Source organism: Salarias fasciatus, chromosome 22, assembly GCF_902148845.1.
Source record: "Salarias fasciatus chromosome 22, fSalaFa1.1, whole genome shotgun sequence".
NCBI classification, from domain to species: domain Eukaryota; kingdom Metazoa; phylum Chordata; class Actinopteri; order Blenniiformes; family Blenniidae; genus Salarias; species Salarias fasciatus.
Window position 1 is genome coordinate 11,681,478 of NC_043765.1, and position 25,277 is coordinate 11,706,754.

The 25,277-nt window shown below is 43.6% G+C and overlaps 4 protein-coding genes across 4 annotated transcripts; 3 read left to right on the forward strand and 1 right to left on the reverse strand.

The window, feature by feature from the left end:
- Window positions 1–3,219: 3,219 nt before the first annotated feature.
- LOC115409894 (glutathione S-transferase A-like) lies at window positions 3,220–7,247 on the forward strand. The gene is made up of 6 exons (XM_030121194.1): window positions 3,220–3,483; window positions 4,114–4,179; window positions 4,284–4,389; window positions 5,502–5,620; window positions 6,063–6,148; window positions 6,255–7,247. The coding sequence occupies exons 1-6, from the start codon at window positions 3,316–3,318 to the stop codon at window positions 6,385–6,387; spliced, it is 678 nt and encodes a 225-aa protein (XP_029977054.1). The 5' UTR covers window positions 3,220–3,315; the 3' UTR covers window positions 6,388–7,247.
- A 293-nt stretch (window positions 7,248–7,540) lies between these two features.
- LOC115409824 (glutathione S-transferase A-like) lies at window positions 7,541–11,037 on the forward strand. The gene is made up of 6 exons (XM_030121100.1): window positions 7,541–7,809; window positions 8,451–8,516; window positions 8,591–8,696; window positions 9,929–10,047; window positions 10,160–10,248; window positions 10,338–11,037. The coding sequence occupies exons 1-6, from the start codon at window positions 7,642–7,644 to the stop codon at window positions 10,468–10,470; spliced, it is 681 nt and encodes a 226-aa protein (XP_029976960.1). The 5' UTR covers window positions 7,541–7,641; the 3' UTR covers window positions 10,471–11,037.
- A 2,250-nt stretch (window positions 11,038–13,287) lies between these two features.
- LOC115409414 (glutathione S-transferase A-like) lies at window positions 13,288–15,584 on the forward strand. Its single transcript, XM_030120583.1, has 6 exons — window positions 13,288–13,510; window positions 13,651–13,716; window positions 13,885–13,990; window positions 14,643–14,755; window positions 15,074–15,162; window positions 15,265–15,584. Exons 1-6 carry the CDS (start codon window positions 13,343–13,345, stop codon window positions 15,392–15,394), a joined length of 672 nt encoding a protein of 223 aa, XP_029976443.1. The 5' UTR covers window positions 13,288–13,342; the 3' UTR covers window positions 15,395–15,584.
- A 2,743-nt stretch (window positions 15,585–18,327) lies between these two features.
- On the reverse strand, window positions 18,328–21,643 carry LOC115409412 (coagulation factor XI-like). The gene is made up of 9 exons (XM_030120580.1): window positions 21,577–21,643; window positions 21,342–21,498; window positions 21,063–21,172; window positions 20,812–20,974; window positions 20,191–20,297; window positions 19,970–20,102; window positions 18,891–18,997; window positions 18,583–18,742; window positions 18,328–18,472 (listed from the first exon to the last, which is right to left on the reverse strand). The coding sequence occupies exons 1-9, from the start codon at window positions 21,635–21,637 to the stop codon at window positions 18,364–18,366; spliced, it is 1,107 nt and encodes a 368-aa protein (XP_029976440.1). The 5' UTR covers window positions 21,638–21,643; the 3' UTR covers window positions 18,328–18,363.
- Between the last annotated feature and the right edge of the window lie 3,634 nt (window positions 21,644–25,277).

The following is a 25,277-nucleotide window of genomic DNA, read 5'->3' on the forward strand; positions in this document are numbered from 1 at the left end:
CCCTGCGCAGGGGCACAATCACAGAGGTGGACCTGAAGGTGGTGCACTCGGGTTGCTACTCCCCCAATTTCTTGGCTCCCAAGAAGCAGGGGGAAGTGAGGCCTATTCTGAACCTGTGCACCCTCAACTCTCACGTGACCACCAGGAGGTTCCGCATGCTGACAGTCAAACACCTCCTGGAAAATGTACGCCCCGGAGATTGGATGACGTCAATCGACCTCAAGGATGCCTATTTCCACATCCCCATTCTTCTGAGGCACAGGAAGTTCCTCAGATTTGCTATCGGGGACAGTTGTTTTCAGTTCAACCGCCTCCCCTTTGGTTACACCCTCACTCCGCGCACCTTCTCCAAATGCGTCGAGACTGTGCTGGAGCCCCTCGGTCATCAAGGTCTGAGAATCCTCCCCTATATCGACGCCTGGTTGGTGCTATGCGTCCTCTGGGCAGGAAGCCGTAGAGCACACAGCCTGGGCTCTACACCACATCATGAAGTTGGGCTTTGTTGTAAACAAAGACAAGAGTGCGCTCCTTCTGGCCCAGTGGACCAAGCACCTGGACCCGGAGCTGGATGCTCTGACCATGACGGCTTGTCTCTCCAGGGAGAGACTGTCCTCACATCTGTCCCTGCTGTGGACTCTGGTGACGCCACCCTTGGTGTGGGTTCAGGTGAGAGTCGCCCTGGGCATGATGGCGGCGGCCCACCCGGTGGTGTGCCTGGGCCTCCTGCATATGCGGAGGTCTCGGTGGCACCTCTTTGCGACATGGTGTCGGGAAAGAAGTCTGGACTCCTGCTCTGTCTGCAGGGTTCTGGAGTTTTTACAGGGGCTATTGGATAGAGGTTGGTCTGCATCCACCCTCGGGGTGTTTGCGTCTGCCATCACGACGGATCACGAGGGCTTTGGCCACTTTTTAGCGTGCAGCCATCCACCAGTGAAGCATTTCCTCCGGGGTGCATGTAGATTGAGGCCTTCCCCTCGGCATGTGGTTCCCCCTTGTGACCTCCACACTGTGTTGGAAGGTCTGGGGGGGACCTCCGTTTGAGCCTCTGGAACAGACACACATCTGTTTTCTGTCCTTCAAGGCTGCCCTCCTTTTTGCCTTGTCCTCGGCCAAAAGAGTCGGTAATTTGTGCGCCCTTTTGGTCCACCCCTCCTGCTTGTTGTTCAGTCAGGATGGCGGACGAGTTCATCTCTGGCCCAATCCAGCCTTTCATCCCAATGTGATTACCTTGGACTTTCGGTTGCAAGTAATCCGGATCAGGGCACTTGTCGCTCCGCCGGGCTCATCAGTGGACGAGGCGTGACTGCAGTTGTTGTGTCCGGTTAGGGCCTTGCGTTGCTACATGGAGAGCACAGCTAGCTTCCGGACTACGGATCAGCTGTTCGTGGGGTTTGGGGCCAGGGGGCGTGGTGCTTCCCGCTGTTGTCCCAGCGCTTTACCCACTGGGTTGGTGGTGCTATTTTGCTGCGGCTTAAGAGGCACGGAACCGTCCTCCGCCGGCAGTAATTCGGGCCCACTCCAAACGTGGAGTTTCTGCATCTGTGACTCTGTGCAGAGGGGTCACTGTAGGTGACATCTGTCAGCCTGCCTCCTGGTCTTCGGCGTCCACCTTTGTGAGGTCATATCTCATGGATATGTGCACGGACTCGGTGGCTCTGTCGGTCTTAAAGCTGGGGTTGGCGATCTGAATGAGATACAATTCTTTAAATACTGGTTAAAATGATCTTTATGACCCGATGGAAAGCAATTCATAGCGTGTTTTTAAAGTAGAGCGGAAAATATCCGCTATCTACAGCAGGAGTAAAATGGGAAAAACAGCAACCAATAGTCTTGCCGGGACACCTTTTTTTAAACCAATCAAATCCCTTCACCATTCGACCTGCCCCCTGCGCGTACATGTCAATGGCGTGCACTGACCCTGGTTCAGTGCGCACTCTCGGCGCTCGCAGCTCGCGTGAAAAATAGAACGAAGCGGAGCAGGCGCGCTGCACAGCGCGAGCCGCGGCCCTGCGCATTGTGTGCGGGCAGTCAGATAGGTGGTTAAGATGGGAGGCGATCAGAAACTCTGTGCACGGCGCTTCCGCCTTCATTGCATTCCCCCCGTAACAGTGGGAGCTCCTCCAATGGGGGCGGAGCTAGGCGGAGCCTTGGGGAGACGCTACATTCGAATACATGCTAGTTTTCCAACCCGAGCTTTAAGCGGGGACATAGGTCCTGTTGCTTAGACGACCTGACTGGTCTCGCTGGCTGCTGTGTTTTCCCTGGGGGAATACAGGCTGCAGTGGTGCACCCTGGTGCATGCTGGGTGGGCTCTGTCGAGGCCTTACCTGGTGTGTGTGTTTGCTGTCGTTATGTCACGACTATTTCTGACACGTGTGCGGTCAACGCCTCGGGGAGAGGGCGCTTGATGATGGTGTCGTGGGGGCTCTGTGGGCGGTGCCTGGCGTACGGCCTGCTTTGCTCCTTCATTCCCACGCCAATCTTGTCCACCTGTCCAGCTGGGGGTACATTTATCCCTACGGCCCTCACCTTTGGTGGTTACCAATGGCGAAACCCGTAGGTGAGCTAAGCATCACACAAAGTAGAAATAATAGTTACTGAACGTAACTACAGTTCTACAAGTGTACGCGTGCCCACCTACCTGCAAGCCCAGCTGGACTGCCTCTCTCCTGTGAGCTGACTTCTTTTAAAAAAGAATGAAACAAATAAAATCAATCAATCAATCGAAGAAGGGAGATTGAGGGGCTTGCTCAGCTTATATAGCCATGGTGAGGGGCATGGCATGTGCCAAGCACGTACAGTATTGACGCAGCAACTGCTTTGATCCATCTCAGTGTCTGGCTGGCGCCAAGAGGACTTACCTATAGTGAAGCCCGTAGGTGGACACGCACACACTCGTAGAACTGTACTTACGTTCAGTAACTATTATTTCATTTACTTCATTTAATTTTCTTATAAGGTAACATTAATTGATAATAAATAACTAGGCTGTTTCTTTGTATTGTGTTTGATTCTGTTAGGATGTTACATTCTTCCAAATAAAAATGTTGAAAGGTGTTATAAAGCTTTAGAAATCCGTGAGGCGAGAATCAGGTAGTGTTTCGGATTAACTCGTTCCCCTTTTAACTGGTGACCAACTGTAGCGTCATTTGTTACTGCGGGTTACTAAGGAAGGATGACGTCATCGAACGGGCTCCAGTTAACACGGATAAAACTTGATCCGAAACACCAGTCAGATCGTAGACTGTGGGGCTCATTCGAGGGGCTTGATCCGTGTCCTGGAGTGAACTTACTGCCGACAACAGCGACCAAACCATGGCTGAAAGCATGACTCTGTTATGGTGCTCCGGCTCTGAGCCTTGCTGGAGGGTCATGATCACTCTGGAGGAGAAGAACCTGCAGGGCTACAACCAGAAGCTCCTCTCCTACGAGAAAAAGGAGCATAAGTCCGAGGAGGTGTTGGCTCTGAACCCGCGCGGACAGGTAGGCGGTTCCCTCCAGCAAACAATTCACACTTTTAACCATTTTTAACATTTTAAATTAACACTTATACTTAGAATATATATTTTTTTAATTCTATGTAATCACAACCACGAATTTTGTTATTCAACTTCAATTCCAAAACTTTTTTTTTAACTATAAGGGATTTAATTTACTTTTTTTTTTTTTTTTTAATTTAATTTACTTCCTCTTATTCCTCTACTCTATTGCATCTGGATATGAAAAGACGAATAAAAACCTTGCATGTTTTTTTCTTTCCTTTTTTTTCTTTTGCTATCTATTTTACTTTAAAATGTCTGGAGTGAAGCTGTGATTGAAATAATCTCTCTTCTGTGTGAGCAATCATCGTGCAAAATAGAAGCTGTTGGATTAAAAAATAAAACATAAAATAAAATTCTAACTGTTGATTAAAGAAGGCAGCTTTGTAAACAAAGAAGATGTGTTGATAACAGTCTTTTTAAGTTGTAAACAATTGTTTTAAGGCCATCAAGTCTGAATAATTCTCATATTAATGATGGAAACAGCATTTTAATGATTCCTAAAGAAGCTTTAGCATTAAATCAGATCATCTGGTAGCCTGTGAATAATCTATACTCTTGCATGAATTTTCAGTTTCCCACTTTCAAACATGGAGACATCATTGTGAACGAGTCCTTCGCAGCCTGTCTTTACTTGGAGGTGAGGATATTGCACCATCAAACCAAAGAAAATCACTGTAGTTCCACTCAAACCAACAGTGGTGTCACTTTAACTCCATTGACTGTGTTTTCTCTTCATTGCAGAACCAGTTTAAGTCCCAGGGAACCAGACTGATCCCAGAGAACCCCAAAGAACAAGCACTGATGTACCAGCGCATGTTGGAGGGTCTCAACTTCTACGACAAACTTGGTAAGACCAGTGGCAATGTACTGCACCCTACAGGTGCAGCCACTGTGGCATTTTTATTGTTTTCCTTGGCACTGGTGAGGCTGGTGCATCAGGCTGACCTTTGACGTTAATCAAACCCCCCTCACGTCACCTTGACCCTTTATCCGATGCAGACTTTGAAGCTCCTGCAGAGGAGATACAAGTAGTGTTGCATAAGCATTATTATTATTGCACATTTTTAACTGAGTGCCAGCGCAGGATGAGTAATCAGATATTGGACTAGGTCTTACACAGGGGTGGAAGTGAGCTGGTGTGGTCCGACACGGCATACCAAAAGTCATTGGCGGCGGTCTGCTATAAAGCCCTCTTCCAGAACCAGTCACGGCCACACTCTGGGTCAGAAAATAGATCCGCTAACAGTATGCAGTCTCGAAAACTAACATTTCTATTAGCTCATTCCAAATTGTTTGTGAACTCTCCATGCTGTGATTTAGTCCATGATAAGCAGAGCTTTATCTGGCCATCTCAGGAAGTTGCTTGTGGCAGTTGATACATTTTCCGCAAGTCATGCAGACTGTGAGTGGGGATTCAGTAATATGAACAATATCACCACTGAGAACAGGAGCAAGGTGACAGCATAGAATGTTGCAAACCTCCTTGTTGTCATTTGAGTTGGTCCGACATAGGAAGAGGAGCAGCTCACACAAAATGGAAATAATAAATGATCTAAGTTGCATTAAAAAAATCTTGTTTAGAATGTAATAAATGCAGCTAATAATGTTAGAATACATAAATATGGATGACATTGGAAATGATTCTTTTTCAGCCGTTACATTATGACCTCCCCTCCTGACATTAGTTCGCTTGATGGACTGTATCAGATCTCAGGAGGTCAAGAGGTTTGTTTAGTTTATGTTTGCTGAAAATGTCTGTTTCTGTTTCCTTGTTTTCTGTCACTTTCAAAGTTTTAGAAAAACTGCTGCCATATTGGACAACAGAGCTCGTTTTGACGTGATGGACTTTTCAAAAAACATAAAATAATTCTGATTCTGATGTTTCCCAACATTTTTTTCCACTAATCTGTTGCAGTCGTTGTCGGTAAAATGTGTAGTAATTGATATTCATATTTTCAGAGTGGGTCATCTACTACGAGTGGTTGGTCAATGAAGATGAGAGACATGAGTCTGCTCTGAAAAGACACAAGGAAGCTCTGTCCACTGAACTGAAACTCTGGGAGGGTTACCTGCAAAATGTAAGTACACACACACACACACACACACACACACACACACACACACACACACACACACACACACACACACACACACAGTCTTGTACTTCTATCCTTGTGGGGACCGTCCATTGACTCCCATTCATGTCTAGCCCCTAACCCTGACCCTTACCCTAACCCTAACCCACACCACAACAAAGCCTAACCCTAAAGAAATGTTTTTGCACTTTTACTTTTTTCAGTAACAACAACATGGTCAAGAAAACACTGTTTCTCCTACTTAGGACCGGAAAAAGGTCCCCACAAGGCATGTCGTTCCACGTTTTGCTATCCTTGTGGGGACATTTGGCCCCGACAAGGATAGAAATACAAGAACACACACACACACACACACACACACACACACACACACACACACACACACACACGCCATGCTCATCTGCCATGTTCTTTCTGCCTGCAGGTGGCTGAGGGCTCCTACCTTGCAGGAGACTTCTCCTTAGCCGATGTGATTGGATTTCCAAACGTCGCAGTGGCTGTTTTTTTCGGGTGGGTATTTCTTCAGTTTTTATTTGAAGATAGTTTTTTTTTTTTTTTTTTTTTTTTTTTTTTTCCCTCCACTGATGTGACGGATGGTCTTGTGTCTTCTCTTTAGGCTTTCTGCTGAACGTTACCCCAAACTGACCGAATACTACAACCTGCTGAAGGACAGACCCAGCATCAAAACCAGCTGGCCCCCATATTGGTTTGAAAGCAAGCAGGGACCTGAAGTCCTGAAGGACTTCTGAAAGATTCTAAATAAGTCTCTGCCCAAATTAATACATACATTGAGCATATGCTCATTGTCTGAAATTAATAACTGATTGGAGGTTATTACTGAATTATTATTGAGAGCTTAACTTGCATAATTATCGTTGTTTATTACACAGGGGTCTGAGTCAAAACACATGCTAATCAAACATGTGAAGAGTCGGATATTAACACGTTCACTTCAGTGAGGGTATTGGGTCTTCTGTAAAAAATGTCACCGAACCTGAAACCTGATTTCTTCATGCAATTATTTGTTGGTAAAGTGAGGAGATCGACATGAAGTCGAGTCTCAGGTTCAGAATAAACATGAAGGAAAGCACACATAGTTTAGTTGAGTTAAAAACTACATATATTCACACAAACTGTAATATAACATTAGAAAACACGTTGAATGTTTGTTTGCAAATGATTGGAGTTGATGGAAAAGTGAAATAGGGGTAGGCATACTAGATGTAATATCCACATGTTAGTTCGAGAAATAAAATCATTCATTCGATAGAGTAGCAAGACGTGTGCAGATATCGATCTCAAACTGCAATTTAACATGACATTTTGACCAGGAGGATTGAAAGACCGAAATGAATAAATGAATAAAAAAAATTGAAAGTTGTGTTTCCTGTGTTTTCTCTTCTTCAAGCCTTGAAGGAAGGTCCCTTGTGAATGTTCTGGGGGTGCTGTATGGTGAAAAACTTGCTGAATATAGATCAGTTTGAAGGAACCCCATTTACTTTCATTTTATTAATCAGTTTGCTGATATCATTTACTTTATTGCACTTTGTAGTTCATTTACTTCCCTTCGTTTCCTGGAAAGATATCACTAATTGATTAATATCTGTGCCTGTTTGTAGATGCTCTTTCTATTTTAATCTGTTTTATCCTGTTGGGATGTTATATTCTTCAAAATAAAAGGTAGAAAGTATTTTTTTTCTATTGCAGTTTCGTCTTCCATCCGGTAGTAGTCACTGTGCATTTATATTAAAGATTATGGAGCTTTATAAATCCGCCTGGAGAGAAGCGGCCAGTGTTTCGGATTAAAAAGTTTCCCTGTCAATTGGTGTTCACTTCCTGCGCTGACAGCAGCTTCCCATGATACTGCTTTGGACGTTACGTTACGTCGGTCACCATTTAACAAGGACCTCACTTAATCCGAAACACCTGTGAGTTAATACGCTGTCGTGTATCTCCCCGTGTCCCTGCGTGAACTCTGCGTGCTGAGAACAGCGAACAAAACCATGGCGAAGAGCATGACTTTGCTTTGGGGCTCCGGCTCCGCGCCCTGCTGGAGGGTCATGATCGCCCTGGAGGAGAAGAGCCTGCAGGGATACAACCAGAAGCTGCTCTCCTTCGACAAAAACGAGCACAAGTCCGAGGAGGTGTTGGCTCTGAACCCGCGCGGACAGGTAGGCGGTTCCCTCCGTCAGCAGGCCAAACTCCAGCAAACAATTCACGCTTTTAAACATTTGTATCGTTGAAATAAAACACTGATAGAATATAATATCTTTTTTTCACTGCCACGAATTGTGTTTTGCAGCTTAGATTTTAAAACATTTTGGAACCAATTAATTTAATTCCTCTCAGCCTGCATTTATTTGTTGCATACAGAAGTTGACCTGTTACTTCATTAATCTGTCTTCAGTCATCTGTCTTGCTGATTTGATATAATGAATATAAAGTGCTCTTCCCCTGTGAGGTTGTTTTTGACCCTAAACTATCTGTCTTTGTAGCTCTTCTCAGAGGTGCACGATGTCGAAAATAATCTGAAACATGTCTGGAGTAAAACAGTGATTGAAATAATCACTGTAATAGTCTCATCTGTGTGTAAAATTAAACAAACAAAACATCACCAAAATAGGATCTGCTGGACAAATAAAGAAAAAATACATTAAAACCTGTTGATTTAAGAGTAATACAGGATGTGTTGATAGCAGTGTTTTTAAGTAGTAGACAATCATATCGTCTTAAGGCCTTCATGTCTGAAGAGTTGTTATGTTAATGATGGACATTACATTTGAATAATCTACTCTTTTGTGTGAATTTTCAGCTGCCCACTTTCAAACATGGAGACACCATCGTGAACGAGTCCTATGCAGCCTGTTTTTACCTGGAGGTGAGCATATTGTACCATCAAACCAGCACTGGTGTCACTTTAGCTGCATTCACTGTGTTTTCTCTGCATTGCAGAGCCAGTTTAAGTCCCAGGGAACCACTCTGATCCCGGAGAGCTCCGAAGAACAAGCACTGATGTACCAGCGCATGTTCGAGGGTCTTGCCTTCTACGAAAAACTCAGTAAGACCGGTGGCAATGTACTGCACCCTTCAGGTGCAGCCACTGTGGCATTTTTATTGTTTTCCTTTGCTCTGGTGAGGCTGGCACATCAGGCTGAGCTTTGACATTAATCAAACCCCCCTCACGTCACCTTGAGTCGTTATCCGATGCAAACTTTGAAGCTCCTGCAGAGGAGATACAATTTGCGTTGCGTAACGATTTTTATTGGCAGCCCAGTATCTATCTGGTGCCAGGACAGGATGAGTAGACATTGGATGACGTCTTTCTAAAAGAGATGTGAGAAACTTTAAGATATTGTACTGATAATTATTGGGCACACACCAAAAGGTAGCTGGACAAAGAGCCATTAAATTTCCATTTAGTGTGAAAAGCGTCAAATTTTTCCCCTCCCATATCTGACTTATTCGTTTATTTAATGACACAAAGTCATGTTTCTGTACCACAGTGGTGTATACAGTGAGGATTAAGTGCACGCTAAATTATGGAATCATGTTGCAAACAAATTCTACTTGGGTGTTTTTGAAAAGTTTCAGAAGGAAATCAAGAGGCTCAGAGAACATTTTATTGAAGCTAAAGCTGTCGTGGTTATTACATCAAAGTTGCATTAAAAAATCCTTTTTGAGAATGTTATAGTTGCAGCTCATTATGTTGGAATACATAAATGTAGATTAACTTTTTTGCAGGTTCTATATAGTGTGCTAATGAAAAATGAGTGTCTGGGATGGGATTGTCATCACTCATTCATTTGAGGAAACTCTTACTATTTTATTGCATTATGAACAAGTCAATATGATATCAGCTGTATTACTTTCACGATTCCCAAAATGATTACGTTATTGGCTGTTAAATCCATGCTGTAATTACTTCTATGAACATGTCTTCTAGTTCTTGTTCTGCTGGCAGCAACATTTTCACTGTAATGTGAACAATGATTTAAAAAAAAAAAGAGGGGGGGGGGGGGTGATCTCAGCCAAAAAAGCTAAATTGATGGTTTTATTTTTGCTTCTTCCTACCAAGGATGTACTGAAAATCTGCTGCAAATAAGACCTCATGTAATCCTATGTGGAATAACAAAGTTTCCTTTTGCGATTGTGTTTGTAGTTCAGTTTAGTCTCATCCTACGTCCACCTCCTTACTCATGCCACATGACCGCATGTCTCCCATGAACCGAGGGGAAGAAGGCCTGCAGACGGTCACACATTTCCCTGATGTTCACATTCCTCTTGTCTCAGATGCTGTCATCTATTACGAGTATTTCGTCCCTGAAGGGGAGAGGCACGAGTCCGCCCTGACGAGGAACAAACAGGCTCTGACGACCGAGCTCAATCTTTGGGAGGGTTACCTGAGCAAGGTACCTGTGTGAGGTGTACACACACACACACACACACACACACACACACACTGACACACTCATTTTGAATGCATGCCTATTTAAGATTTTTTTTTTTAATATTCTTTTCAAGCTCCTTCCTAACTCCTACCTGGCTGGACCGTCCTTCTCACTGGCTGATGTGACTGTTTTCCCAACGGTGGCTTTTCTCTTCAGATTTGGGTAAGGGAAGCGAGGCTGAAAGAAATGCAAACAGTGGAAGTTTTGTTCGCGTTTGCCGTTTAAAATTGGTGCAACTCTCTGATCCGCAGGCTGTCGGCGGAGCGGTACCCTAAACTGGGGGAGTATTACGCCCTGCTGAAGGAGAGACCCAGCGTCAAGGCCAGCTGGCCGCCGCTGTGGCATGACAACCCGCAGGGACACGACAAACTCAAGGAGATCTGAACGTCTTCTGGGTGAAGCGCCGCTTTAGCACTGCTTGATAGAGATCCTACAAGTATAGTAACTGAGTTTCTTGCAACTCGGGTATTACTAACTGCCAAAACCTTGTGGAAATTAGGTGACTAACCAGCTTCGGTAAATTGTTCTTCAGTGTTTGCAGGGTGGCTGGCTTTTGTTTGATCGGAGGCGAAATACGAGATGTTGACTCTGTTGTTTATCTCACAGTCATCTGTTTACTCATTCCCTAACAACCCCGTCTTTACGTTTCAGACGTCAATAAATAGTTTTATTAGGCAATCACGGCGGAAAGCGAACATTGTCTGCGGGTAATAACCAATCGCTCATATCTCTATTGGTGGAGGAGGTGGGCGGTGGCTGTGAGTGCGTGACCCTGCAAGGTTTATCATTTGTGTGTGCGCCAGGGCTGAATTGCTCTGCACAAAGGTATCCCGGTGGCCCGGTGTTAGGAAGCGCTTTGCATAAAGCCTCCTTTGCATGATTTTCTTTTTGCATTTTGCTCTGAAGTATGTTCACCAATGTCACTTCATTAAACAAAATGTATGCATCAGATTCGTCCGTGTGGTTTCTTTATTCATCGCTCAGTCTTGAAGGCAAATTTGTTGTTCGGTCAGTCTGAAGTCCATCCAGAAAGAAGAGTACTTTGTGTTTATTATGCACAAAGAGCTGCTGTGTGTCTGGTATGCACGCAGACCAGTCGCTACATCATGAGGCCTTTCATAATATTCGCTGGCTCTTTTGCTACATTGAGGCCTGGGCTCTATCAGATCTGGGGAGAGCTGCTGCGGTGTCTGGCACCAAGACGTTATCAGCACATTCTTCAAGTTCTGGAAGTTGCACGGTGCAAGGGCACGGTGTGCCCTTGAGGAATCGGACTTGTTTGTCCAGCACGTCTTTACAAATCTTTTGTGAAGACGGCAAACATGAGACCCACCAGAGATTCTGGCTGGTCTGTGATGATATATCAAGATGGAAACGTTGCACGGAAGACAAGCTTGTATTCACAGCTCCATGTTTGGATGCTGAGATACTGACCACTGCAGACTAGGAACACTCCACAAGAGCTGCAGTGTTGGAGATATGACCCAGTTTTCCGTCACATTGAGCCCTTGTCAAACTCAATCAAATCTTTGCACTTCTACTGCCTCGAGCACAGCTACTGTGAGGCCAAAATGTTGGACCCGTAAACCTTTCACTCTACCCTACACCTGTTAATTTGATTTTTATTGATACTGCATGACAACAACACATTTTTAGAGTGGCCAGTTTCTGCTCACCAAAAGAATGATGTCAGGAATCTGAAAAATGAGACAACATGAGAAATTTGCTGAATCATAATGAAACAAGAGGAGAAGGATGTCAAATATTTGCTGAAACACTTCAAGCGATGCATGTCAAGCAAACGCACCAACCAAAAAGGTCCACAGTCAATGGGGTAAACAGAGTTTTATTTGTTCTTCCCAATTTAATTTGCTCTGTCAACAAAAGCACGGTCAAGTCCTTGCTCACCAGGTATAATGAAAAGGATTTTGAAGCAGCCAATAAGTCTGATCCGGAGGTGGGTGTGTTGGTATCAGGAGGGGGAGGGGAGGCTCATAAAATAAAAAAAAAAAACGTGTTTTTCATGTGACATCTATTGCATTCTTTCAATGAACAAGGTACCCATTAGATGCAACAACGTGGCAGCAGCAAATACAGAAAAAAAAGCGTTGAACTGTGCTGGAGCTGTTTTCTATTTCAACATGCAGTTCTCTTCTCTGTCCTGTTGATACTGGCAGCGGCTCAAGTGCACATTGTCCAGAATCCAGGGAAAGGGTCATAAAAGAAAAATCTTCCAGCTAAACAGCAGAAATTAGTGCTTGCATCCTTTATTCTCTTCTTCAGCCATGCAGCTCCAATGCTCTAATAAACTAAACAGACAGGCGGTGTCGGTTTCACTCAGTGGAGCTGTGCTTGTTGTTTAAAAGAGGCTGTGCAACAAGTCCTTTTGTCTCCTGTGTGTTCAGGGGTGAGTGCAAAGTGCTTAGTCATGCTGATTTTTCAAAGCTCCAGTGTCGTCACACTTGCAGACAGAGGAAGTTAAAGAATTGTAAAAAAAATTTTTAGCAGAAGTTAACAGATTATTAATATTTCTTCTTGTTTTCTTTGTGCATATGTGACAGAAATAAAATTTGCATGAAATAACTGAAGCAATGAGATTGACTGTGTAAACTGAGCAGTGACAATCAGATGCATATATTAAATTATTTAAGAAATATTCACTTTTGCAGCGTTCACCTAATAATTCTCAATATGACCTTTTAATGTCGATGAACACTTTTTTTTTCCATTTTATTTTTACCACGTTTTTACCATTTAGTAAATCGTCTGATCATTAGAGACAATTACAACGTGCAGATAATCGTATATTTGTATATTTGGTTTATTTGCTACATGAAACTGTGTTTTAGTGTTTCCATTTGCTTTTATGTTGAACATACTTTCCTAATGACCGACGATCAAAGATTATCTACACACAGCAAGATGAGTCACTCCCCTACACACATGACTTCGGTTATGTGCGGCTGGCGGCACAATTTGCACAATTAGCAATAAATGCAAGTGTAACAGTCACTGAATTTAAGAGAATTCTAGTATCCTTTCATCTTACATGTAGTTAACAATAGAGTTCAATCTAAAAGCCCGTAAAGAGCATTTTTGTCGCTCCTGGAAATAATTAAAAAAAAAAAAAGTGGGGTGGGACTTCTCTCCTTCAAACCGGATGTGCAAGGCGGGATGTGGTTATATAAGACCAAGCTGGACATTAACGAGTTCAGTCTGCACTTCTCTCACAGGTTCAACCGGCAGGCAAACCACCATGGCTCAGGACATGACTCTGCTGTGGGGCTCCGGCTCCCCGCCCTGCTGGAGGATCATGATCATGCTGGAGGAGAAAGAGCTGAAGGGATACAACCAGAAGCTGCTCTCCTTTGAGAAAAAGGAACACAAATCCAAGGAGGTCCTGGATATCAACCCCAGGGGTCAGGTTGGTTACATGCACACTCCCTTTAAGATCATCACATAACCTGCATTCATTGCCTTGCCCGCACCCCCTCCATGCACTTTTGCAAGTAGAAGAGTTGAGACATTTGTTGTTAATTTGCATCATTATTCTTTCCTTTCTAGTTTCCTGCTTTCAAGTATAAAGATTACATCCTGAATGAGTCCTATGCCGCCTGCCTGTTCCTGGAGGTGAGAAACCAGTGCAGCCTTTTGGCACCAAGGAGTTAATAAGTCGACTTGGCTTCTTGTTAACAAAGGCCTCAATACAATGACAAACATGACACCGCAGGGGAAAGAAAAAACAGATCCTAATGCTGCTCCTCTTAACTGATGCTCCTTTCATGTCTGCAACAACAGAACCAGTTCAAATCCCAGGGAACCAAGCTGACCCCTGACTGCCCCAAGGAGCTGGCCCTGATGTACCAACGCATGTTTGAGGGTTTCTCACTCCTCGAGAAAACTGGTAATCCACCTTCGACATGCTTGGATGATTACTTTTCTTTATGTTGTGTGAGATTGGATAAAAAAAAAAAAAACGGTTCACCCTGAAAATCCTGCATCTTTAACAGATGATGGAGCAGTTACCATTTTAGCGTTTTAACTGTTGCAAGTCAATTCAGGATTTTATGTCCCTCTCAACAATACTCTTTTATATTTCCCCTTTTAATGACCTGTTTAGTGTGTTGATTTGCGTTGCACTTGGCAACGTCACACGCCAGCCTCGTATTGCCTGTAATCATCCTCAGAGGCAGACTTGGATCATGTGATCTCTTCCTCTGAGACCTGAGCCATTGAAAACACACACGGTGCACTATCGAGCCGTGCGAATTGCTGCAGTGCAACCCCTCACAACAGGTAGCGGGATTGAGGGGTCGGACGGTAATCCCACAGGGCGTCACATGCTCCAGCCTCAGGAGTTCAAGTCATGAGATACGGCCCTTCGTTTGTTTTGGGTGGGCCAAAGAAAAGAAGGCCAGATTTTCTGGTTTTCCTGTTTAAAACTTGGATGACGTAACATCGTCTTGATTTCGAAAGACTTAAACAATTTGAGGGGACGTTATCCAACTTGTAGATAAATTTAACACGCCCACTGTTTATCTGTTTTTCTTCCCCAGGTTATGTCCTCTACTACGACCTTATCGTTCCAGAGAATGAGAGACACGAATCTGCTCGGACCAGAAACAAAGAGGCTCTGACCACTGAGGTCAAGCTGTGGGAGGGATACCTGGTAAAAGACTTTAAAACTGGACTATTTATTCACTCCAAACTGATAGAAACATGAAAGAAGTGTAATGTTTTAGATAACATAAGAAATACTAACCTGTAGATTGCTATTCATTTTAAAGGAATGTGACGAGTTTTCATATAACCCATTAATCATTAAACGATTCAACTTGAAGCCAGGTTTTGTGTTCATTAACTACTTCAGTACGTTGTATGACAGCATAGGGGAAACGGGAAGTTCAGGAAGGCTGTTCACATTCTAAATTTGTCGTAGATGGTGTGAAATATGACAAAGTTTCCCTATTTTCTTTTGTTCTCGTAGGCGTCTTCTTCAGGTTTTCTGACAGGAAAGGCCTTCTCGCTGGCGGACGTGACCGTCTTCCCCAACATTGCTTACCTCTTCCGCAATGGGTGAGTCGATTTGAATGATTCCAGTGGACTTGAGGCTGAATTTACAAGCGGCTCTCGATGCACGTGTGTTAAGCGTCACTCTATCTTGTGTCTTTTTTGCAGATTATGCGAGAAGCGCTACCCTAACCTGGCCAAGTACTACAATGGTCTGAAGGACAGACCCAGCATCAAAGTCGGCTGGCCTCCTCACTGGAAAGAGAGCGAGTCTCAGGCGACGCTGAAAGATATCTGAGATGCAAATGCTCGTCGGGGAATTCCACAACCTGTGTTTTCTACTATCTTAACCACTCCTAGCATTGTACTACTCTGATGCTCCCCATTTCTAACCAAGTCTCTTCTACTGTAATGGAAACGTTTCAGACATCATTTGTGACAAAAATGACTTTTGTGGGGTTTGAAATATAATAAACAGTGAGTTTCAATGTTGTTTTCTTTATTGATATACAGTTCAATGCCCGGACAGCTTTTCTTCAGGATGTGCATGATGGTTCCTCCCTTGTGCCAATTTCAAATCTACAAGTGAAGCATGGAGTATTCAGTCAGTTTAAAGGCGCAGTGCAGAGATAACCAGGCAGGGATATGAGATTAAATTAATGAGGAAAAATAACCTGAGACCTGAGACTGACCGCTTGTGAGTGCTTGGGGTCGGGGGAGGGGACGTTTTTTTTGTCAAAAGCAACTAGTGACAAATCTAGCGACCTTCTCCGGTGCGCTGGAGACGTGACAGGATGTCTCGGCCGTGAGCCCCTCCCCCGTCCCAAAGCACTCACAGGCGGTCAGTCTCACAGCGCTCCCCGCTGCAGTCAGAGCAGAGAGGAGCAGACCAGTCAATAGCGACTTTTCCGACGACGATGCGGTCTAGCTTTATTTAACAAATAAAGCCGAGCCACTCGCCTGATGCGATCCGCCATAGCGGGAAACAGAAATCAGCCTCCCGCGCGCCAATAAACTGACGCGCGTCAAGAGCGTCGTAAGCGTCAGCTTCGAGGCGTCCCAAGCGTTGACGACGCCTGCGACGCGTCCGGTGTGAACGCACCATACCTTGTCTTCCGCAATTTCATAGTTTCGACAGAAGAGGTCACTAGACTCAAAGTAACGTGGTTTTGATGACACTTCCGATGCAAATCCTGAAGATTAGTTGTGTAGGTTTGTTGCACAACTTTTCAGAGAAGCACCTTTTCTCCATCTGACTTTTGCTGTTGTGCTGTAGTGGAGCCAGAGTGGGGGCAAGGGGGCGGTCGCCCCAGGGCCCACAAGGTCATAGGGCCCCGTTTCATGTGATGTGTTCACATTTACTCGTACATAAATTATTATGATAAAATGTGCAGTGTGTGCCAGAGGGTATACGGATATGATTGTGGGCTCCAATTTGCCAATTCTTACATTACGACTGTCCATGAATGCATCAGAGCTGTAAGCCAGCGCTGATTGGCTGTGCGGCATAAACCAGTTTTTTCTTTTGCACTTGATCTGAACTTTTCGGAGGGAAGTTAAACATTATGCTAAACACTATGCTAGCCGCTAGCGGTACTACCCAAAACCTAACATCGGAGCCACTGGTGAGTCAGTGAAACCTTCAAAATATTATCTTCTTCAGAATGCTGTGGTCTTAAACACCTGCCTATTTGAATGTGCCTTGTATTGCTCTCAACTATAAGAGACCGCCGAGTCTAATTTTTTTCTAATATACGTGAATTCCAAAAGATATAGATAGCTGTGTCAACATCTATCTGAATAGATTGTGTAATTTTAGACCAGCTGTGTTCATTTTATATTTGGGCTGTATCAAAGATGGTACAAATTTAGCCCGTTATCTGAGATTTCGGCACCATGGACAGCGAACGCTCTGAGATTGACACCTGTGACGGCCAGCGCCCACATACTGCGGAACGGCTGCGCTGCGCTGCGCCGCGCAGGTCGCAGCCCTCACGCAGCACTGGCTGCTTTCTGAGGCATATAGGTTTGCTTGCCTCAATTAAAATGAGCATTAGTGTGTTGTTTGACGGTAGGATGAGGTATTGTTTGAATGGTAAAATTACTATCATAAGGGCCCGTCGAGAATGTTCCGCCCCCTCTGTACTGAGACCCACGCTCCGCCTCTGAGTGGATCAGTTGGAAATGGTCGTTGAAATATAGGTAACTTAGGACATATACAATAAAAATGACAATGCACTTGAGGGAACTGATCTTATTGATGTTTATGGAAAACATTAATATTGAAGTGTGATGCAAATGAAAAGTGGTTTTACTTTGTCTGGCTTTACTATTTTCGATAGTGAGTTAGATTATTGTTAAAATTTGAATTTATTTTGTGTCTGGATTTGTTTAAATTGAAATTTAACAACAGGAGGGATTGATATGGACAGGGGACAGGGAAGTCTGGGCATGAAGCTTTCCTCAGACCCACCGCTGAATAAACAACAGCTCGCCCTCACAAAAAAAGTAAGTAGGCTGTTCTAAATGACTAGGGAATTGCCCTAAATGGGCCAATTTGCCAAAATGTTGACATATCGCTTTAAGACCTCAGCCTCTGCTTCCTCCGCGGAAAACGTGGTGACAGGATTGAGGAGGTCCTCTAAGTATTCCTTCCACCGTCCAACAATATCCCCAGATGAGGTCAGCAACTCCCCACCTCTACTGTAAACAGCTGCATTTAATGATTCTGCAAAAAAAAAAAAAAAAAAAAGGGTTACCCAGGTGTATTTTATTCCTGAAGATTTCAAAGGAAACTTTGTGTTCTGTTCAGTTTTTTGTTTTCGAACCCTGGGGTCCTGGAAACCCCTTTGTGGGCCACCAGATTTCACTGGTCAGGAAGGTTTTTCAAGGATATTTACAGAATCAATTTCACAAATTGTGACCAATGAAGAAGGAATTCTTCTGAAGAGGAAGGTGTGAATTTTGAAAAAAAAAAAAGAGGATGATAGTGAAAGTCAGTAAGACAGTGGTGGATGTTTTCCAAGTGACTCCAGCAATATGAATTGATAGATTTGATTAAATAAGAAGTGAAGATCCTCCAAAACATGTGACTGACAATCAGTTTCTTCTTGATGCCTCCAATCTCCATAAATATGGATACTTCTACTCTCATATGAGAAAAATTCAACAACACAAAGTGTTTACTGGTAACATTTGTCTTTTACTCAGTTTTGGTTCTCTTTTGTGGCATTCCAGGGAAAAAAGTCCAATTTTTGTGTGAGAGGATCACACAGAACCGCAGTTCCTCCGAGAGAAGCCGGACACAGCGTTATCCAGTTTGGTGATCTTGGGAGGAGCTGGCATGGTGATAGTACTCTTCACGTAGCAGCGGCGCCTGGAACATAGTGAAACAGCATTCATATCATTACCGTACTTGAAATGAGCAAACAAACCTTTTTTTAAATAAAGGAAAAAAGTAATTATATAGTTGATAAAATACCAGACCTGTGAACGCTGCCTGTGAAGTCTTCTGTTACGTAGGTGTAGAACTGGCAGTGTGGGTCTTCAGTGCAGGTCCCCTGACATGAATCTGGGTCATCCATCAGCTCAAAACGGATGTCAGAACCTAGGAAATCTACACCTTCAAACTGCGCCTGAAGCCAGCCTGTTAGCCAAGAAATAAAGATGAGTGTTTAGGAGGCCGTAAAACAAAAGGCAACTCATATTTCAAGTATTTGCTGGTGGTGGACATATGAGATGCCAAAGCACTAAGATAAGAAAGAAGGTGTGCATTTGGCCATAGTCATACATACTGCTGTCAGGCTGACAGAAGCGTGTCGGTAGCCCAGATGTGAATCCAGCTCTGGCCTCAGATGGCAAATAATCCCCATTTTTCTTCAAATAACACTTGAAATCTTCACTGCAAAAAATAGTAGAAATTCATTCAGTGTTTGACAAACAAACAACTTCAGGCTCTTTTAATCAAGTTTCTTTTTTTAATTGTTTTTTTTTTTTTTTTTTAATAATTTGATAATTCATTGGATAAGCATTTGCTGTCCTGGTTGAAGAGACCATTATCTAGAAGTGAATGAATGCTGGGAAAAGTAACCAAAAAATGTATAAATTAAACCTGAACCGAGCTTTGTTTTGTTCGACATTTGAAATGTTCCTTTGACTAAAGTGATGTCTGAGCGGCAAGAGAAAGAAAAGAAAAAAAAGCACAATTCAACATGCAGAGTAGAAAGAAAAAGAGAAGAAAAGGCAAAACATCTTTTCTTCTTAATTTGTGGGGGAAGAATCTGTTTTCACTCTTCTCAATTCTGTTTCTCACAAGTTTAAACGAGGATTTGTTGTTTTACTTTTTTTCCCTTTTATGTATGTATCCCAATAAAAATGCTATTGAATCATTTATCAACTAAAAATGATTTAATGCTGGGCTTTTTCCTTGAGTTTTTAATGCTCAGTGGTGGCCTGGAGGCTCAGAGAGGTGAACTCTGGATGTGAGGTCCTCAGGTCACCACTGAGCAGGGCCCTTGACCCTCCCCAACCTGTACTGTGTGTTGGGGGTTGATCATGACGAGGATGGGTGAAAAACAGAGAACTGACTAACCAATGGAGCAGTCAACTAAAGGTATAGCCTAATGGGAAATTTTCTCGAAAAAGTCGAAGCCAAACGTCTGTTACTCACTTTTTGAAAAATGCGCATGCGCCAGACCGTCCTACCTGCTCTGCTGCTCCTACGAGCGCGCTTGACGGCGTGACGCAAGCATTTCTCCAGCGTGATTGACATGTTGGAGGACCAATAGTTGACGCTCGCATCACGCCATTCATTGGCTAAAACATCGTCCATTATACCTTCAAGTATATAATCCAAAAAATGTAAACACTTTACCTGGAATATGAGAAGGCGGCGCACAACGGATGTGCGGAGCAGAAGCCGTGACAGTGTTCTGGTGAGGCAGCGTCCTTGACCAAAATGTCGGGCACACTGAAGGCAGTGTTGGGAAGGAGCTTGATCCGACAGTCTGCATTAAGTAAAGATAAGGAAGCATGCTTCTCCGTCCACCGGACGCTGGCATCAGGACGTGACAGCCACTGTGAGAACCGGCGTACCTGGGTTCGCTGTCGGGCTTCTGTGTGAGAATCCAGACACTACCCCCGAGAGTCTTTTTACATTTGGCCTCGGTACAGACCCGCTGAATTTCAGGTGACACTTGTACCTAAAGCAAAACAAGAAGAGATTCAGTTTGGTTGAGCGGATTTCAACATCACACTGTTGCTGCAGGTATTTCAGAATGAGTGTGGGATACAGAATAAGGACAGGTTCTGAGTCATCACATTATTTCTGCTCATGGGTGGAAGTATGAACGCAGCAGTCTGAACCCTGGCGCCAAGCAAACAGTTTTCCATTCATCTCTCAACAAACTATGGCACAATCTAAGTTTGAATGAGGTGAGCGTGGCATGGACCAATAAACTATGTACCAACCAAACAAACTTTGAAATTGCTGCAGCATTTCAGAAGCTGCTTTTTGTTTTTCTTCTTTTTTTTCTGCTTCAAATTCGGGGGCAGGATTTATAAATAAGATGAAAAGTTATGTTGCAAAAAAAGCGTGCACTTTAACAGATTCTGAATTTGTTTATTAATGCATATTTTTCTCTGCAGCGCGTTTCTCTTCTGAACTTGGAATACAACATTATAGTGTAACATCCATGTTGCTTGTGAAGGTTTTACCTCATATTCTGTTGTGTGAACAGCTCATTGATAAAAGTGAAGAAGTGACAGTTGGGATCATAAGTGCAGGCTCTCTGACACTCCTCATAGTCGGCTGTGAAAAAGGTTTTATAATCTGCCCCGAGGAAGTCGGTGTTCTGGTACACCTTCGGCAAACAAGGCCCTGATACACACATTGGAAACAGAAAGACAACATATAAGAAAATATGACAAGTCACAAGGTTATTGTAATGGTTTAGCTGTGAGCCTACGCTGGCTTGTATCGCAGGATTTGAGAGAGTAGCCAGAGGTGACACCCAGCAGTGGGGTCTGTACGTTGGGGGTTCCTGTGGGAGTGGACTTGAGGTAGCAGTAGAAGTTCCTGCAGAGAGGAGCAGACACAGTTTAAAATGGCATACTTCTCTAATTGACGTCAAAAGAAATGATTGGTGAAGTGTATGCCCTCTAAACCAGAGTATACGTCTGCAGAGAGCAAGATTCAATGTCTGAATTGAAGCCATGTACTTTATCAGTAACTGCCCGTCTCCTACCTTGTGTCCCGGGTCCAGTCAGGTCGAACGAAAGTAAAAAACAGGCAGGTCGGGTGCTGCGTGCATATCATCTGGCAGTGCTCCGCATCGGGGGAATAAACAAACATAATGTCTGTTCCCGGGAAATCAATGTTCTCCAGAAACTGTTGATTACATTCTGCAGAAGCGGAGAACAGGTGTCTTAAAAGTCATACAAGAAGGTCGTGTCACATCAAGACATACTGCAGCGTCCTACCTTGACCGAAGGAAAGGCTGCAGAGGGCGAGCAGGCCCAACAGAATCCAGTGGGTGATCATCTTCTCTGTTGGTCTGCAGAGAACTCCAGAGTCCTGAGCCACAGCTCCTTTTTAAATCCTGCTTCTGCAAATGCACTTTGCATCTGCTCTGTTTGTACAGTTGATTGTTGACACGTTCATTGATTTAACAGCAGTCTTCCCGCAAAACCCTTATCTGTGCTGGCAGTGTTCCCAAAAGAGCAACAAACTCCCACAGATGAGTTATTGATTACAATTAATGATCTGCAAATTTAAAGGATATATACATCCTTGATCAGTAATATTTGAGATATGAACAAGCTGCAAAAAGGTCCTGTCAGTTAATATTAACAGAAGGTTGAGTATGTTTGCTTTGGGAAATTAAACACAGTTGAGCTTTCCTTTGGGGTTGTTTTCTTTTCTGGAGGAATGAAAGCAGAGCAGCCGTCCTTCAGTGTTGCTCCCCTTTCAAGATCCCATTGTACTAAACTTTTGTTGTTGCTGCTAAATTAACATCTAAGACGGCAGTTTCTGTGTTCAAGCGCCAGTTTTTCCCCTTCTTCTCCACAGATCCTCTGATTTTTTTTTTTTTTGCACTTGAAGTGTGTGTTTTTGAGTTCGTGCTGCTGTTTGAGCTTCCTCTCTGGATGTGAGCTGAAGCAGAGCATGACCCGCTGCTTCTGGGGCCCACTTGGCTCTTTAGGATTGATTTTCCAACACACACACCACACACACACACCACACACACACACCACACACACACACCACACACACACACACACACACACACACACACACACACACACACACACACACACACACACACACACACACAGCTTTCTGTGTTTGAACTACCCTGACTGGGGTTCACCTAATCTTCAATATAATCTTCAATGTCAAATTTAGCAGGTTTAAACACAAGTATCTGATCAACTCACTGACCCAGGGGCGTCCAAAGGTCTGCAGCAGCACACTTGATTGCAATGAGGGACTCGTCAGTTGCATGAGATGTGCAGCAGCAGGGAGAGACAGAAAACATGCAGGGAGGCGGCGATCGAGGGCCGTGCAGGTCCTTTGACGTGTGTCTGAGCAATCCATCAACTCAGAACCTCCGAAATCTACACCTTCGAGAAGCATCATCCCCCAGCCTGTTCAGATAAAGCTAATCCTAAATTTAAAAACTGCCTCACTGAGCGGAATACAGAGAGACGGCACTTCTGTATCTATACAGAATAATTCCAGAACTCCTCATGAGCTCTACGTGCTTCATAAAATCTTGTTATAATCTTATTAAAAGTTCTTTTTGGTTCTCGACTGTTTTTTTTCCATCTCAGACACACTGTATTTATACAAATGAGTTATCAGGCTTCTGTGTAACTTCAATATTTTGTTTATTTTATGTTTATTTACATTTTATGCATGTATATACTTTTATAATCGTATAAGAATTTATGCTTTAATGTAGCTGTTGAGATCAAACTCATTTCTTTGTGGCATCATATATATGTGTGGGGATGGAATTTGGTGATCCAAATAAAACTGTAAAAGGTAGCTGTATCTGAATGCACTCTCTTTTTCTTTGAGATCATGAGGCAGTGGGTAGCAAGCAGACGTTTACTGGTTTGATTCCTTCTGCTTTGGGCCCTGAGGCAAATTCCTTAAGCTCAGGATCAGGACGGACATCCAGTATAAAACATGCATCAGATCAAACATGCAGATCATGTGAGTCACTGTTGTCACTTTCCAGATGGAAAAAACCAAAACACAACAGCAGAGGCGGAGCGTGGGTCTCAGTACAGAGGGGGCGGAACATTCTCGAAGGGCCCTTATGATAGTAATTTTACCATTCAAACAATACCTGATCCTACCGTCAAACAACACACTAATGCTCATTTTAATTGACCCAAGCAAACCTATATGCCTCAGAAAGCAGCCGGTGCTGCGTGAGGGCTGCGACCTGCGCGGCGCAGCGCAGCGCAGCCGTTCCGCAGTATGTGGGCGCTGGCCGTCACAGGTGTCAATCTCAGAGCGTTCGCTGTCCATGGTGCCGAAATCTCAGATAACGGGCTAAATTTGTACCATCTTTGATACAGCCTAAATATAAAATGAACACAGCTGGTCTAAAATTACACAATCTATTCAGATAGATATAGACACAGCTATCTATATCTTTTGGAATTCACGTATATTAGAAAAAAACCGCACAGCCAATCAGCGCTGGCTTACAGCTCTGATGCATTCATGGACAGTCGTAATGTAAGAATTGGCAAATTGGAGCCCACAATCATATCCGTATACCTTCTGGCACACACTGCACATTTTATCATAATAATTTATGCACAAGTAAATGTGAACACATCACATGAAACGGGGCCCTATGACCTTGTGGGCCCTGGGGCGACCGCCCCCTTGCCCCCACTCTGGCTCCGCTACAGGATCCACTGTCACAAAAACTCCAAGCAGCAGTCAGTCATGGATGCACAATTTAAACAAATCAGCATACCATGGGACAGTGACAGCTGAAAATACCTTCATGCCAAACAACAATCCTGGTCCAGGCCAATCAACCAGGAAGGCAAAAGACAATCAGTGGTCGCGATCTGTCCAATCAAGCTAAACTAAGAAAGGAAAAGAAGACCATTAAAATCAGCAAAAACATTGAACACAATAAAACACTGAACATCTGGTCGTCCTCAAAGTCAGTCACCAATGTCAATGTTAGTATGTTAGTAAGTTAGTTTGTCAGTCTCCACACAGTCATAGTCACATTCATCTTTATTCAATTGAGCAGATAGTTCCAAGGTAAAAGTAAAACCAAAGAGGAATGGCTTTATACCCCGACCTCCCTGCCACAGACAGGCACTCCGCGCTTTATTCAACAGCAGCAGAATGTGACACATGTACTACGCATCCGTTGCCCCGAACCAAAGCCTGCTGCATCGATAATCTCTGCTGTAGCATCAACTGCTCACAGACTATTTAGGAGCCCAGGAACCCAGTCAGGAGTCCGCAAGAGAAATAAGCATCAGGGTGAAAATGTGATCCATGCGTCCAAACCGGAATACCTGTGGAGAACCCTCCCCTCTCTAGGAATAGAGATGACAGGGCAGTCAGTAGCCAGGTAATCCCAGGCCAGAGGCTGATGTTTAGTCTCCCTCCAGATGTTGACCCTCCTGTGACACTGTCTCTGTTCACTCCAGTCCTGCAGGAACATCCTTGTGTGGTTGTCCTTAACACAGAGTCTAATAAATACTGCTACACTGATTAATGCTCAGTTACATAAAAGTACTGGTGTTAGAAAAATACTTAGGATTACAAAGTATGTTTCTAGACAAACTACTCAGAGTGTTATTACTTTTAACCAATGGATGTTTTGTGTTGTCAGTAACCGACATTTTATTTAATTCATCTGATAAAATACTGCATTCAAAGTTTGTTTCTCAGATGAACAATAAAAAACTATGCCAAGACGCTTGTCTTGTGACCAAATGTAGATATAAGCAGGAATTTATTTTTTCTTAAATGAATTCCCTCTTTTTAGAAAAAGGTTACTGTTTTTCTTCAATTTTTTTTGTTTTAATCTGCAGATGAATTTTAATTCTAAATTAATACATTTTTTTCAAGATTTCAGAGTGAATGCCTCTCAGAGAATCAATCATCAACCACATCATAGATCAATCAA

Coding starts and splice junctions, on each gene's coding strand:
- LOC115409894 (XM_030121194.1), top strand. CDS start 3,316: ATGGCTGAAAGCATGACTCTGTTATGGTGCTCCGGCTCTGAGCCTTGC. Junction 3,484..4,113: donor CTCTGAACCCGCGCGGACAG/GTAGGCGGTTCC, acceptor ATGAATTTTCAG/TTTCCCACTTTCAAACATGG. Junction 5,621..6,062: donor GGGAGGGTTACCTGCAAAAT/GTAAGTACACAC, acceptor TTCTGCCTGCAG/GTGGCTGAGGGCTCCTACCT.
- LOC115409824 (XM_030121100.1), top strand. CDS start 7,642: ATGGCGAAGAGCATGACTTTGCTTTGGGGCTCCGGCTCCGCGCCCTGC. Junction 10,048..10,159: donor GGGAGGGTTACCTGAGCAAG/GTACCTGTGTGA, acceptor ATTCTTTTCAAG/CTCCTTCCTAACTCCTACCT. Junction 10,249..10,337: donor GCTTTTCTCTTCAGATTTGG/GTAAGGGAAGCG, acceptor TCTGATCCGCAG/GCTGTCGGCGGAGCGGTACC.
- LOC115409414 (XM_030120583.1), top strand. CDS start 13,343: ATGGCTCAGGACATGACTCTGCTGTGGGGCTCCGGCTCCCCGCCCTGC. Junction 13,511..13,650: donor ATATCAACCCCAGGGGTCAG/GTTGGTTACATG, acceptor TTTCCTTTCTAG/TTTCCTGCTTTCAAGTATAA. Junction 15,163..15,264: donor GCTTACCTCTTCCGCAATGG/GTGAGTCGATTT, acceptor TCTTTTTTGCAG/ATTATGCGAGAAGCGCTACC.
- LOC115409412 (XM_030120580.1), bottom strand. CDS start 21,637: ATGATCACCCACTGGATTCTGTTGGGCCTGCTCGCCCTCTGCAGCCTT. Junction 21,173..21,341: donor GACTGGACCCGGGACACAAG/GTAGGAGACGGG, acceptor TCCTCTCTGCAG/GAACTTCTACTGCTACCTCA. Junction 18,998..19,969: donor GCCGCCTTCTCATATTCCAG/GTAAAGTGTTTA, acceptor TATTTTTTGCAG/TGAAGATTTCAAGTGTTATT.